Source organism: Pelophylax lessonae (genome assembly GCF_965119305.1).
Source record: "Pelophylax lessonae genome assembly, chromosome: 4".
NCBI lineage: Eukaryota > Metazoa > Chordata > Amphibia > Anura > Ranidae > Pelophylax > Pelophylax lessonae.
The window spans coordinates 673,795,537-673,809,413 of NC_138771.1; the positions used below are offsets into that span (position 1 = coordinate 673,795,537).

Consider the following 13,877-nt stretch of genomic DNA (forward strand, 5'->3'; position numbering starts at 1 on the left):
AGACTGCGGGCGCATTGCACAACCCAAAGGGCATAACCAAGGATTCATAATGACCGGTCCTGGTGTTAAACGCGGTCTTCCACTCATCGCCCGCCTTGATCCTTACGAGGTTATATGCCGCCCTCAGGTCGAGTTTGGTAAAGACCGTGGCCCCTTTAAGGCGATCGAACATCTCGGAGATCAAGGGTATCGGGTAAGCATTCTTGATCGTGATGCGATTGAGACCCCTGTAATCGATGCAAGGCCTCAACTCACCGCCCTTCTTTTTCACAAAGAAAAATCCAGCCCCTGCCGGGGAAGAGGATTTGCGAATGTGTCCGCGTGAAAACGCCTCCTTCACGTACTCCTCCATGGCCTCATTCTCCGCTACTGACAGTGGATAGACCTTGCCACGAGGAGGAACGGCACCAGGTTGTAACTCGATGGCACAATCGTATGGGCGGTGCGGAGGTAGGGCAACCGCGCGCACCTTATCGAATACATCCCGGTACTCCTCGTATTCAGGAGGCAACAGAGAGTCCGAGGAAGTACACAGCAACTTGACAGGCCCATGGATGCAACTTACCCCACACTGCGGTGACCACGAGAGGATCTCGGCCGATCTCCAATCGAAAGTCGGATTATGCTTCTGGAGCCAGGGGTACCCCTAGACCACCGAGTAGTGTGGAAACGAAATAACTTGGAAGCAGACCGACTCTCTGTGAACGGCACCAATGGCTATCCCCACTGGAAGGGTCTCATGAGTCACGTGTGGCGGAAGAAGGGGTCTGCCGTCTATCGCCTCAAGAGCCAGTGGAGAACCTCGGGCCTGCAGAGGAATGGAATTGGCGGCAGCGAACACACTATCAATGAACAAACCACCAGCACCAGAGTCCACCAACGCCTGGGTCGTCACTGAGCCCCCGACCCAGGAGAGGATAACAGTGATCAGTGGTTTGTCAACACGGGAAACCGGGGACGAGGAGACTCCACCCAAGATCTGCCCCCAACAGGATCTCAGGTGCGAGCGTTTCCCGGACGGTTCGGACATGCCAACCGAAAATGCCCACCGAGACCACAGTACATGCATCGACCCTCGCGTCTTCGGAGTACCCTCTCCCCCTCGGACAGGCGAGCAAAGCCCAGCTGCATGGGTTCACCCCCAGCCAAGTCATCCCCAGGAGGCGTGGGAGGAGAGGGAGGCACGGGTGGGACAGCAAAAGTAGGCGCCAATCTGTTAGGAGGTCTCCACAAACTCTCCTTAAAGGAAGGTCTCTCCCTGAGTCTGGTGTCAATCAAAATCAAGAAAGAAATAAGAGACTCGAGCTCCACTGGTAGGTCCTTAGCTGCAACCTCATCCTTCAAGGCATCCGAGAGACCATGAGAGAAAGCAGAGACCAGAGCCTCATTATTCCAGCCCACCTCTGCTGCCAGGGTACGAAACTCAATGGCGTATTCAGCTACGGATCGTGAACCCTGTCTGATGGACATAAGGAGCTTCGCAGCAGAGGCAGCACGAGCCGGCACATCGAATACCCTCCGAAGAGAAGCAACAAAACCGGAAAACTCGGCAACCACCGGATTGTTGTTCTCCCATAAAGGGCTGGCCCAGGCCAAGGCCCTGTCCGAGAGCAGCGAAATTAAGAAGCCCACCTTTGATCTCTCAGTAGAAAAGGCATGTGGCAGCAACTCAAAATAAATGCCCACCTGGTTAAGGAAACCTCGGCACTGAGTTGGCTCTCCCCCAAAGCGCTGTGGAAGGGGGGCAGAACCGGTCATACCCCGAAACACCGCAGGCGCAACAACAGGTGTCGGGGTAGACTCTGGCGCAACAACCGGAGCGGCAGTAGGAGCGGACCCAGGAGCGACAACCGACCCATCGGCAACGGGAGCGAAATGAGCCGTGCGTTCAAGCAGGGTCTGCAACGCCACGGCGAACCGACCCAACAGGTGATCCTGCTGATCAAGTCTGGCAACCAGCGTGGGTAGCGAGGATGGCCCTGTACCGTCAGAATTCATGGCTTGGTCCTAATGTCACGGAACCATGAACCAGACGTGCAACAACAGATAAGTGAAAATAAGAAGGCTTTATTGAAAATCAAGCTGTAAAGCAAAAGTCCAAACGGAAGGCGAAACCGAGGCAGAGTCCTTGCGAAGCCAGAGGTCAGGAACCAGGAGGATAGTCAGACGAAGCCAGGATCAGGAACCAGCAGGGTAGTCAGACGAAGCTAGGATCAGGAACCAGCAGGGTAGTCAGACGAAGCCAGGATCAGGAACCAGAAGCAGCAGCAGTCTTAGAAGCATGTGAACACAGGAGGACCAAGGAACTGAAGCCACAGACCTCCTATATATATGAGCTAGGCATCCAGCTCCTCCCAGTGGGAAGGAGGAGCCGCAGGGTGGGAGGCTACAAGAAAACCCAGAAACCAAGATGGCCGCCAGCACATGTCAAACGAAGGAGAACAGCAAGAAGGTAAGACCATGACATAACCGAGGCATGGTTCCGTGACTGGGGAGTATAAGGGAATAAGGGAAACTCCTACTGGGTAATAAGACTGGCTGTGACACTTTCACAGCCCGTACTGCCTTTGGTCACCACTAGAGGGAGACTCCACTCCAATCCAGCTGGCTGACCACACACAGGCAGATACAAATCTTACATACAATCTGGTGCACTGTAAGGGTTGGGGAGCAGTCTAGCAATTATCACACACTACTAGGATTCCTCCAGCTATCCTACAAGCTAGAACTCCGGTGTTAATCACTCTTCCCACTGTCCACACACCCACACACCAGAAACTATAGCCTGCCACCACCCAACAGTTTGTCCGCAGACTGGTCTGCTGGGCCACCACACACACGCAGATCTCCGTCTGGTTTACAATCTGCATACAATCTGCCAACACACAGTGCAATTGCATACAGATTGGCATGTAGCATAGCCCAAGCAATTAGGTACTGAAATGCAACAATCTCTCCAAAGATATGGGTCCTAGCTTAGTACACAGAAGTCACTTATTAATTTTATAAGAAATATATACAAAGCAAAAGGAGTTACAAAAAATACAAAAAGATAAGAAGACACACAATTGGTAATTTGCTATGAAAATAAAAAGGAATAAAAACAGAAATAAACTTTACCGAAGCTTATCCCTTGGTAGAAGCATACCGGAAACCGTGTGGGGACTCCCCAGTTTATAACTGGCCTCATGGAAGAACAATGTCCAAATCTCAGGTTTCCCAATTTTTTAATGAGAAGTGTGTTTGAAAGAACTCTTTTTAGATTGTACCGACATCCCTTGAAATCAATTGGTAAGAGGTTGGGAAAGAACCCAAAGAAGAGGAGAGGCAAGACCTGGTGATGAGGTCTGTCCTCCCAAAGGTACAGAGGGAAGAAAACCTCCCAGAAATGAAAGACCAGAAAAGAAGGAAATGGAGCATGTGAGGGTAGTTGGGATTTTTCAATGGTATAGCTCTGATATATGGAGTCATACATAGATAGAGAAAACATATTAAAATTTATAAAGTTTATTTATCCCAAAATTTAAAATAACAAGCAATAAAAAGCACAAAACATACATAGAACAATATGGATACAGGAGTACATTTTGAAAGTTCTTAGTAATTAATATGTTCGATATGACTACCGGATAAACCCGACATGTTTCACAGTTTTTCTTACTGCTTCTTCAGGGGTATATATTAATTTATACTGTAGGATTCACTTTTCCTGAGTAATCCTGTGTAACGATAATAATGTTAGTTTATAATATAGCAATATAGCAAACATTTATATAAGGAGAACCTGATGTCTCAAGTGCACCAACCAAAACGTCCCAAGGAACCCCGAAAGGTGTGGGGGGAAGGGGAAACGCCCAAATCATATGTCTCACCGACAGGTGTGGAGGCAAAAACCAACATGCATCAACAGCGTGTCAGAAGATATATGGTTGACAAAACCACCAGTAGAGTGAGTAAAGATGTTATTCAAGGATATAAGGAAAAGACACTAGCACCCAGAGAAGTCATGCTCATAGATGCATAGGGTAATTCACACCACAGAAGTGCCCACAGATAAAAAATTGAAAATCTTTTTCTGAAGAGAGGGAGGCATACCTAAAGCTGCAACAAAGCCCAGGGAACGGTTTGGAGTAAGTAAAAACACATATGTGTCGTTTGTTCCCAAGTATTGGGTTGTGGCACACACCTTCTATTGTATCTAAGAAGAGTAGGATAAGAAAGGGGGGGAAAAATATGTCTAAGTAAGAATTCTTTGGGTGCTAATGTCTTTTCCTTATATCCTTGAATAACATCTTTATGTTCACTCACTCTACTGGTGGTTTTGTCAACCATATATCTTCTGACACGCTTGTGACGAGACCAATCTCGCCACTGGGCATTGGAGAAGCCTGGTTGCTCGCCTCCTGCAATGTGACTATGGACCCTCTCATCAGCCCATGCTAAACGTAAACCCCATGGCGATTTGACTGTGTTTGTGGCATCTGAGCGCTGTTTGGATATGTTGAGTGCTCAGATCCAGGCTATCTGGGGATGGGTTGAATGTGGGGGTTCTGTTCAGTAGACTGGGAGTTATGCATTTTTGTGTCTTTTTGTGTTTCTTTAACCATGTGGCTAATGGAGTCTTGTCTCTATCCTGGAAGCTAAACCTTTTTCCTGTAAACTGTAAGGCACAGGAAGTGCACTCCTAATATGGTCATTCCAGGAAGTTCTGAGGAGACGGACTGTCTGAGGTGGCTCTCCATTCACCTATTGTCGGGTGTGCTGATGTATTGACACTCAGAGTAATGTGTATTGAGGGCTCGTTAGGGAACCATTGTTCGGTGTCTGGCATTGTGTACATTGATTACCCCCTGGGGGCTTCTGTCTCCTTGCACATGACAGTCCTTCTGGTCAAGCTATCTGACCAATCACTGCTGACTCATTTTCAAGCCCTCATTTGCATGGCTGGAGAGGCCCTCATTTGCATGGCTGGAGAGGACCTTATGGGGAACTGCAGGTACTGTGCAATTGACCAATGGGAAAGCAGTTGTTGGGGGAAGGATGTTCCAAATTCTGTATAAAAGTATGCTGTGTTCTTCCAATAAATGTTGTTCCTGTTTTACCCCCAACTCAGAGCTTTGTCTCGTTCTTGGGGGGATTCACTGTATGCTGTTGGAGACTGATTGCTAGGAGTGTAAGCTGATGTATGCTTTTCCTGTTCGTCTGCTAGCAGCTATTCGTGAGGTTCCAGGTTGGAGTGCTATTTTGTATCCAGTTCGGGAGTTTGGTGTCCTGCAAGTAGCTGTGCCTGTAGCTCTGGAAGGGGAAGATCTCCTAAACGGTTTTAACCCTTTTGTGTCTGGGGTGCCATAACAAAGCAGTTGATGCATGTTGGTTTTTGCCTCCACACCCGTCGGTAAGATGTATGATTTGGGCGTTTCCCCTTCCCCCCACACCTATCGGGGTTCCTTGGGATGTTTTGGTTGGTGCACTTGGGACATCAGGTTCTCCTTATATAAATGTTTGCTATATTGCTATATTATAAACTTACATTATTATCGTTACACAGGATTATTTAGGAAAAGTGAATCCTACAGTATAAATGAATATATACCCCTGAAGAAGCAGTAAGAAAAACTGTGAAACATGTCTGTTTTATCCGGTAGTCATATTGGACATATTAATTACTAAGAACTTTCAAAATGTACTCCTGTATCCATATTGTTCTATGTATGTTTTGTGCTTTTTATTGCTTGCGTTTTTAAATTTTGGGATAAATAAACGTTATAAATTTTAATATGTTTTCTCTATCTATGTATGACTCCATATATCAGAGCTAAGTACCATTGAAAAATCCCAACTGCCCTCACATGCTCCATTTCCTTCTTTTCTGGTCTTTCATTTCTGGGAGGTTTTCTTCCCTCTGTACCTTTGGGAGGACAGACCTCGTCACCAGGTCTTGCCTCTCCTCTTCTTTGGGTTCTTTCCCAACTCTTACCAATAGGTTTCCCAATTTATTGGAATATGAATGTGGGCTGGACTTTAGCCCTTGACCAATCAACCCCAGGGGGGTGTCCCCATCTCAGCCCACACAATGTTTCGTGTTCTGAACTGACCAGAGTTGGATTGGCCCAGAACGGCGCTGACCGCTGAGTCAGGGATAGGAATTCTAACACCAGCGCATCGGTCTGATTGCGACAGTACCAAACACTGCTTGCCTGCCACAATCAGGCGCCATATAACGGTTTTGTACGTTTCTCTAGGATTCCACACATGTTACAATTACAGATTTACATGTACTTGTAGCCCAACATGTGAGCCATGAGAAGGAATTATTTTCATCTCTCTACACTAATATTTTACCTATTATGAGAGATAAAATACATTCATTTGATCTGATGATGCCAATCACAGCTTGCAGACTGTTTGGAGCCTACCGCCGCCCCCTGCGGATCCCCGCAGCCGAGATAACCAGCAGCTCTCTTTGAGGCTTCAGGAAGGTGACAACTTTTGTTCACTTGCAAGGGAGACTCTAATTGGCATCCTGGTGTCACCTCCATCCCAGGGACCAGTTCTATCACTTTCAAATGCTAAAAAAAGGACATATGTGTATGACTGATACTTAATACACAGACAATAGACACTACATTTTTGGGGGAACCCCATGCTTTTTTTCCCTGTTTTTTTTTTATTGTGAGGTGCCCCTATAAAATCTATACCAGTCCCCAGTTGTCTAGCATAGAATTTGGGGGCTCCACACAATCTTTTTTGCATGGAGTCCCCTTTAGATTTATGCCAGACCTGAAGGGCATTGTAAAAATTTAAGGGGGGGGCAACTTTATTTTAATCTTTTGAGGCTGCTTTCTTTAAATGGCTGGGGATTCTGGGCAAGCAAATGCACAGGAATGGGTGACATCACTTGTTGCTAGAGGCATGGTGCAGAATCCTAACAACCTTGAAAGCAGAAGGATCAGATGACAGCTCTGCTTTAAGCTGGGAGCAATTAACTTTCTGATATGTTTCCTAAACTTTGATTTTATTTTTATATTTATATGCTGTGTATTTTATTTATTTATTTTTGTTTTCAATTGCATCTTTCTGCAAAATGTTTTCTGTTTTACTGGGTTGGTCAGCCACATTCTGCAGTCTTAACAAAAGAAGTCTAATAGATTCCTCCATCCACGCTATACACCTCAACCCACAAAAGAAAATACATTTCAGCCCTACAAAATGCCAGAGTATGGGGGCCATAGACCCCCTCCTGCATTCTCCTGATATATAGAAGAGTACATACGTCTGATCCATCCTACCTCTCTGATGTACTGGGGTGACCTTTCCCCTCCGCTCTCTGCTGTCTCTCCTCTGTGGTCTGATGTCTCCTGGTGGAGTCTCCTCCACTCTCTGCTGTTTCTCATCTGTGGTCTGATGTCTCCTGGTGGAGTCTCCTCCACTCTCTGCTGTCTCTCCTCTGTGGTCTGATGTCTCCTGGTGGAGTCTCCTCCGCTCTCTGCTGTCTCTCCTCTGTGGTCTGATGTCCCCTGGTGGAGTCTCCTTCGCTCTCTGCTGTCTCTCCTCTGTAATCTGATGTCTCCTGGTGGAGTCTCCTCCGCTCTCTCTCCTCTGTGGTCTGATGTCTCCTGGTGGAGTCTCCTTCGCTCTCTGCTGTCTCTCCTCTGTAGTCTGATGTCTCCTGGTGGAGTCTCCTCCACTCTCTGCTGTCTCTCCTCTGTGGTCTGATGTCTCCTGGTGGAGTCTCCTCTGGTCTCTGTTGTCTCTCCTCTGTGGTCTGATGTCTCCTGGTGGAGTCTCCTCCACTCTCTGCTATCTGTCCTCTGTGGTCTGATGTCCCCTGGTGGAGTCTCCTTCGCTCTCTGCTGTCTCTCCTCTGTAGTCTGATGTCTCCTGGTAGAGTCTCCTCCGCTCTCTGCTCTCTCTCCTCTGTGGTCTGATGTCTCCTGGTGGAGTCTCCTCCGCTCTCTGCTGTCTCTCCTCTGTGGTCTGATGTCTCCTGGTGGAGTCTCCTCCACTCTCTGCTGTCTCTCCTCTGTGGTCTGATGTCTCCTGGTGGAGTCTCCTCTGGTCTCTGTTGTCTCTCCTCTGTGGTCTGATGTCTCCTGGTGGAGTCTCCTCCACTCTCTGCTGTCTGTCCTCTGTGGTCTGATGTCCCCTGGTGGAGTCTCCTTCGCTCTCTGCTGTCTCTCCTCTGTAGTCTGATGTCTCCTGGTAGAGTCTCCTCCGCTCTCTGCTCTCTCTCCTCTGTGGTCTGATGTCTCCTGGTGGAGTCTCCTCCACTCTCTGCTGTCTGTCCTCTGTGGTCTGATGTCCCCTGGTGGAGTCTCCTTCGCTCTCTGCTGTCTCTCCTCTGTAGTCTGATGTCTCCTGGTGGAGTCTCCTTCGCTCTCTGCTGTCTCTCCTCTGTAGTCTGATGTCTCCTGGTGGAGTCTCCTCCACTCTCTGCTGTCTCTCCTCTGTAGTCTGATGTTTCCTGGTGGAGTCTCCTCCACTCTCTGCTGTCTCTCCTCTGTGGTCTGATGTCTCCTGGTGGAGTCTCCTCCGGTCTCTGCTGTCTCTCCTCTGTGGTCTGATGTCTCCTGGTGGAGTCTCTTCCGGTCTCTGCTGTCTCTCTGTGGTCTGATGTCTCCTGGTGGAGTCTCCTCTGATCTCTGCTGTCTCTCCTCTGTAGTCTGATGTCTCCTGGTGGAGTCTCCTCCGGTCTCTGCTGTCTCTCCTCTGTGGTCTGATGTCTCCTGGTGGAGTCTCTTCCGGTCTCTGCTGTCTCTCTGTAGTCTGATGTCTCCTGGTGGAGTCTCCTCCACTCTCTGCTGTCTCTCCTCTGTGGTCTGATGTCTCCTGGTGGAGTCTCCTCTGATCTCTGCTGTCTCTCCTCTGTGGTCTGATATACAGGTGGAATCTTTCTTCCTCGCTCCCTGAGCTGGAGCCAAATTTATGACATAGCAGGAAGAATGAGAGTGAAGGAATCAGAAACTATTCTCCTCCCTATTGAGACGATGTAACATTCTAACGAATTACATTACTACAACTTCCTTTTGGAAAACATCAGTGACACCCAGAGCATGGAGCATAAGAAAGAATACTGTGCAGAGTCTATACATACAGAGTAAGAACAGATACTGTAGTAGAAGGGGGGGGGGGGGGGGGCACACCTTTATTTTAATCTTTTGAGGCCGCTTTTTTTAAATGGCTGGGAATTCTGGGCAAGCAAATGCACAGGAATGGGTGACCTCACTTGTTGCTAAAGGCATGGCGCAGAATCCTTAACAACCTTGAAAGCAGAAGGACCAGATGACAGCTCCGCTTTAAGCTGGGAGCAATTAACTTTCTGATATGTTTCCTAAACTTTGATTTTATTTTTATATTTATATGCTGTGTATTTTATTTATTTTTGTTTTCAATTGCATCTTTCAGCAAAATGTTTTCTGTTTTACTGGGTTGTTCATCCACATTCTGCAGTCTAAACAAAAGAAGTCTAATAGATTCCTCCATCCACGCTATACACCCCAACCCACCAAAGAAAATACATTTCAGCCCTACAAAATGCCCGAGAATGGGGGCAGGGGAGGGGCCAGAAATAGGGAAAAACAGATACTGAGAATTACCATGAGAAATACAATCACAGTTTTTTTATTATTATTATTATTATTATTATTATATAGGATTTATATAGCGCCGACAATTTATGCAGCGCTTTACAACTTGAGGGTAGACCGTACAAATACAATACACTTTAATACAGGAATAATCAGAGGGCCCTGCTCATTAGAGCTTACAATCTAAGAGGGAGGGTCAAGCGGTAATAACGGTGGGAGATGGGCTAATGGAGAAAAAAAAAGTATAGTTGTTAGGTGGTTGCCAGATAGGTTTCTCTGAAGAGATGAGTTTTCAGGGATCATCTGAAAGTGGACAAAGTAGGAGATAGTTGGACAGATTGGGGTAGAACATTCCGGAGGATGTGAGTTAGAGAACATAGAATAGAGTAGGAGCGTGAGCGTAGCATGTGCGAGGGAGATCTCCTCGTGAATTGTATCAATCTTATTTTTGAAGTGATTGGCGATCTCCTGGGCAGTGAGTGAGTTAAAGGGTGGAGTTGGTGGAGGACTGAGTAAAGAGTTAAAGGTAGAGAAGAGATGACGGGGACTAGATGAGCGTGATAAAATAGGTTTGCTTGGCAGTGAGGAGGCAGGAATAGTATTTTAGGAGGGCAGATTTACAGTCAGGTCCATAAATATTGGGACATCAACACAATTCTAATCTTTTTGGCTCTATACGCCACCACGATGGATTTGAAATGAAACAAACAAGATGCACTTTAACTGCAGACTTTTAGCTTTAATTTGAGGATATTTACATCCAAATCAGGTGAAAGTTGTAGGAATTACAACACTTTGTATATGTGCCTCCCACTTTTTAAAAGACAAAAAGTAATGGGAAAATTGGCTGCTCAGCTGTTCCATGGCCAGGTGTGTGTTATTCCTTCATTATCCCATTTACAAGGAGCAGATAAAAGGTCCAGAGTTAATTTCAAGTGTGCTATTTGCATTTGGAATCTGTTGCTGTCAACTCTCAATATGGGATCCAAAGAGCTGTCACTATCAGTGAAGCAAGTCATCAATAGGCTGAAAAAAAAACAAAGCAAACCCATCAGAGAGATAGCAAAAACATTAGGTGTGGCCAAATCAACTGTTTGGAACATCCACGCACCGGTGAGCTCAGCAACATCAAAAGACCCGGAAGACCATGGAAAACAACTGTGGATGACCAAAGAATTCTTTCCCTGGTGAAGAAAACACCCTTCACAACATTTGGCCAGATCAAGATCACTCTCCAGGAGGTAGGTGTATGTGTGTCAAAGTCAACAATTAAGAGAAGACTTCACCAGAGTGAATACAGAGGGTTCACCACAAGATGTAAACCATTGGTGAGCCTCAAGAACAGGAAGGCCAGATTAGAGTTTGCCAAACAACATCTATAAAAGCCTTCACAGTTCTGGAACAACATCCTATGGACAGATGAGACCAAGATCAACTTGTACCAGAGTGATGGGAAGAGAAGAGTATGGAGAGGGAAAGGAACTGCTCATGGTGCAAAGCATACCACCTCATCATCAGTGAAGCATGGTGGTGGTAGTGTCATGGTGTGGGCATGTATGGCTGCCAATGGAACTGATTCTCTTGTATTCATTGATGATGTGACTGCTGACAAAAGCAGCAGGATGAATTCTGAAGTATTTCCGGCAATATTATCTGCTCATATTCAGCCAAATGCTTCAGAACTCATTGGACGGCGCTTCACAGTGCAGATGGACAATGACCTGAAGCATACTGCGAAAGCATCCAAAGAGTTTTTTAAGGGAAAGAAGTGGAATGTTATGCAATGGCCAAGTCAATCACCTGACCTGAATCCGATTGAGCATGCGTTCTACTTGCTGAAGACAAAACTGAAGGGAAAATGCTCCAAGAACAAGCAGGAACTGAAGACAGTTGCAGTAGAGGCCTGGCAGAGCATCACCAGGGATGAAACCCAGCGTCTGGTGATGTCTATGCGTTCCAGACTTCAGGCTGTAATTGACTGCAAAGGATTTGCAACCAAGTATTAAAAAGTGAAAGTTTGCTTTATAATTGTTAGACCACAGCTGGTCCTTTCCAGTTTGTACCATCGTTACAACTTAGTTATTTGAGTCTTTGAGACAACACACCAGTCATGGATGAGGGTGGGTTGGGGGAGGTTGGGCTGTCTCCCTCTCACCTGTTCCCCCATCCATCCATTAGCAGCCATGTGCTTCCAGTGTGAAGACATTAAATTAGGAGTGTTAGGACTGCAGATTTAACAGGGTGCCGTGAAGTGGCTCTGCAGCTTACACATGCGTTTGCAAATGTGTGTCAACTAAACCCCTGTTCTTTGTATCAAGAGACAGGTCTACTTGGTTGGTGACAGACTGGAGGGTGAGTACATCAGACTGGGGGCTGGCTGACTTTCATGCACCTCTTATAATCCTTCAACCTCATTTTTTTCTTGTTATAGGGATGGAGACGCCGGGCACTACCTGCTGGGGTCTCACATATAGTCCCACCTAGTCCATTATGTTTAAGCAACCAGGGATGGAGACGCCTTGCCTACAGCTTGGTGCCTCATATAAAGTCCCACCGTGCGATTTTCGTGTGTTTTTCGTGGATGCAGTCTGTTTTGACCTTACTTTTCCGTATACAGGGATGGAGACCAATAGCATGACCTGCTTGTCTCACACAAAGTCCCAAATAGGAAATTAGGGATTGAAAGGCATTGTGCTTTACAGGCCACGCCCCATATATTTAAAATCCCTATCTGTCTTTATACTGCATCCGCCAAGGGGATGGAGGTGTAATGCTTCTCAGCTGGTCCTCTCCAGTTTGTACCATCGTTACAACTTAGTTATTTGAGTATTGAGACAACACACCAGTCATGGATGAGGGTGGGTTCGGGGAGGTTGTTCTGTCTCCCTCTCACCTGTTCCCCCATCCATCCATTAGCAGCCATGTGCTTCCAGTGTGAAGACACTAAATTAGAAGTGTTAGGACTGCAGATTTAACAGGGTGCCGTGAAGTGGCTCTGCAACGTACACATGCGTTTGCAAATGTGTGTCAACTAAACCCCTGCTCTTTGTATCAAGAGACAGGTCTACTTGGTTGGTGACAGACTGCAGGTTGAGTACATCAGACTGGGGGCTGGCTGACTTTCATGCACCTCTTATAATCCTTCAACCTCATTTTTCTTTTATTTATAATTGTTAATCTGTCCCATTACTTTTGGTCCCTTAAAAAGTGGGAGGCACATATACAAATGTAAAAATACATATACAAACTGTTGTAATTCCTACACCGTTCACCTTATTTGGATGTAAATACCCTCAAATGAAAGCTGAAATTCTGCAGTTAAAGCACATTTTGTTTGTTTCATTTCAAATCCATTGTGGTGGTGTATAGAGCCAAAAAGATTAGAATTGTGTCGATGTCCCAATATTTATGGACCTGACTGTATATTGGTTGAAGTCTTCCAGGGACTTAGTCTTACGCCACAGGCACTCAAGACAGTGGCTATGTTTTCTGAGACTTCTGGTGTTGTCTATTTGCCAGGGTTGTAGTGGTCGGGGGCGAATTCTGCATGTAGTGAGGGGAGTGAGCTTGTCTAGGGAGGATGACCATGAGCTGCTATTGATGGAAGTGGCTAGGTTGGGGCATGACAGGGGTGAGATTTTGTCATATAGATGGTCAGTAGCAAAGTAGAGCATAGAAGGGTTGAGGTGGCGAAGGTTTCTACGAGTAACTGTTAGGCGGTTGGAGGGAGAGGAGGTGGAAGACAGGGAGAGTGCAAAACTAATAAGGTGGTGATTAGAGAGAGGGAGAGGTTTGTTGGAGAGGTTGCATGTAGTGCATAGATAGGAGAAGACAAGCTCAAGGGTGTTGCCATTGGAGTGCGTAGGAGTCTCTATCCGTTGCTTCAGGTCAAGAAATAAGGTGAAGCTGAGAAGTTTAGAAGCAGTAGTAGTATTGGCATTAACAGGGATGTTGAAGTCACCAAGAATGATTGTGGGGATTTCAGAAGAGAGAAAGAAGGATAGCCAGGCAGAAAAGTCATCAAGGAAAGTTAAAACTGGTCCAGGGGGCCAGTAGATGACAGCGATTCTTAAAGAAACAGGAGAAAATAAACAAATGCAATGCATCTCAAAAGAGGAGAATGTCAGAGAGGGAGAGGTGGGTGAAGTACCCGATAGGTGCTGTATGGGGCTAGAAGGATTCCCACTCCACCAGAAGCAGGAGAAGTAGTATCAGAATTTTGAAGCCAGGTTTTGGTGATGGCGAGTAGGTTAAAGGAATTTGTGATGAAGAGGTTGTGTAGGGAGGTGA

The 13,877-nt window shown here is 46.4% G+C and overlaps 2 protein-coding genes across 2 annotated transcripts in view; both read right to left on the reverse strand.

Moving 5' to 3' along the window:
- LOC309553410 (phospholipid scramblase 1-like) overlaps window positions 1-7,831 on the reverse strand; it is an 814,575-nt gene extending 806,744 nt beyond the window's left edge. The window contains exon 1 of the mRNA XM_082254592.1: window positions 7,290-7,831. Coding sequence (XP_082110718.1) covers window positions 7,290-7,394 — 105 coding nt within the window. The 5' untranslated portion in view covers window positions 7,395-7,831. The remainder of the gene's footprint in view (window positions 1-7,289) is intronic.
- Window positions 1-13,877, reverse strand: part of LOC309553400 (NACHT, LRR and PYD domains-containing protein 3-like) — a 1,231,344-nt gene that overhangs the window by 619,404 nt on the left and 598,063 nt on the right. The window lies entirely within an intron of this gene.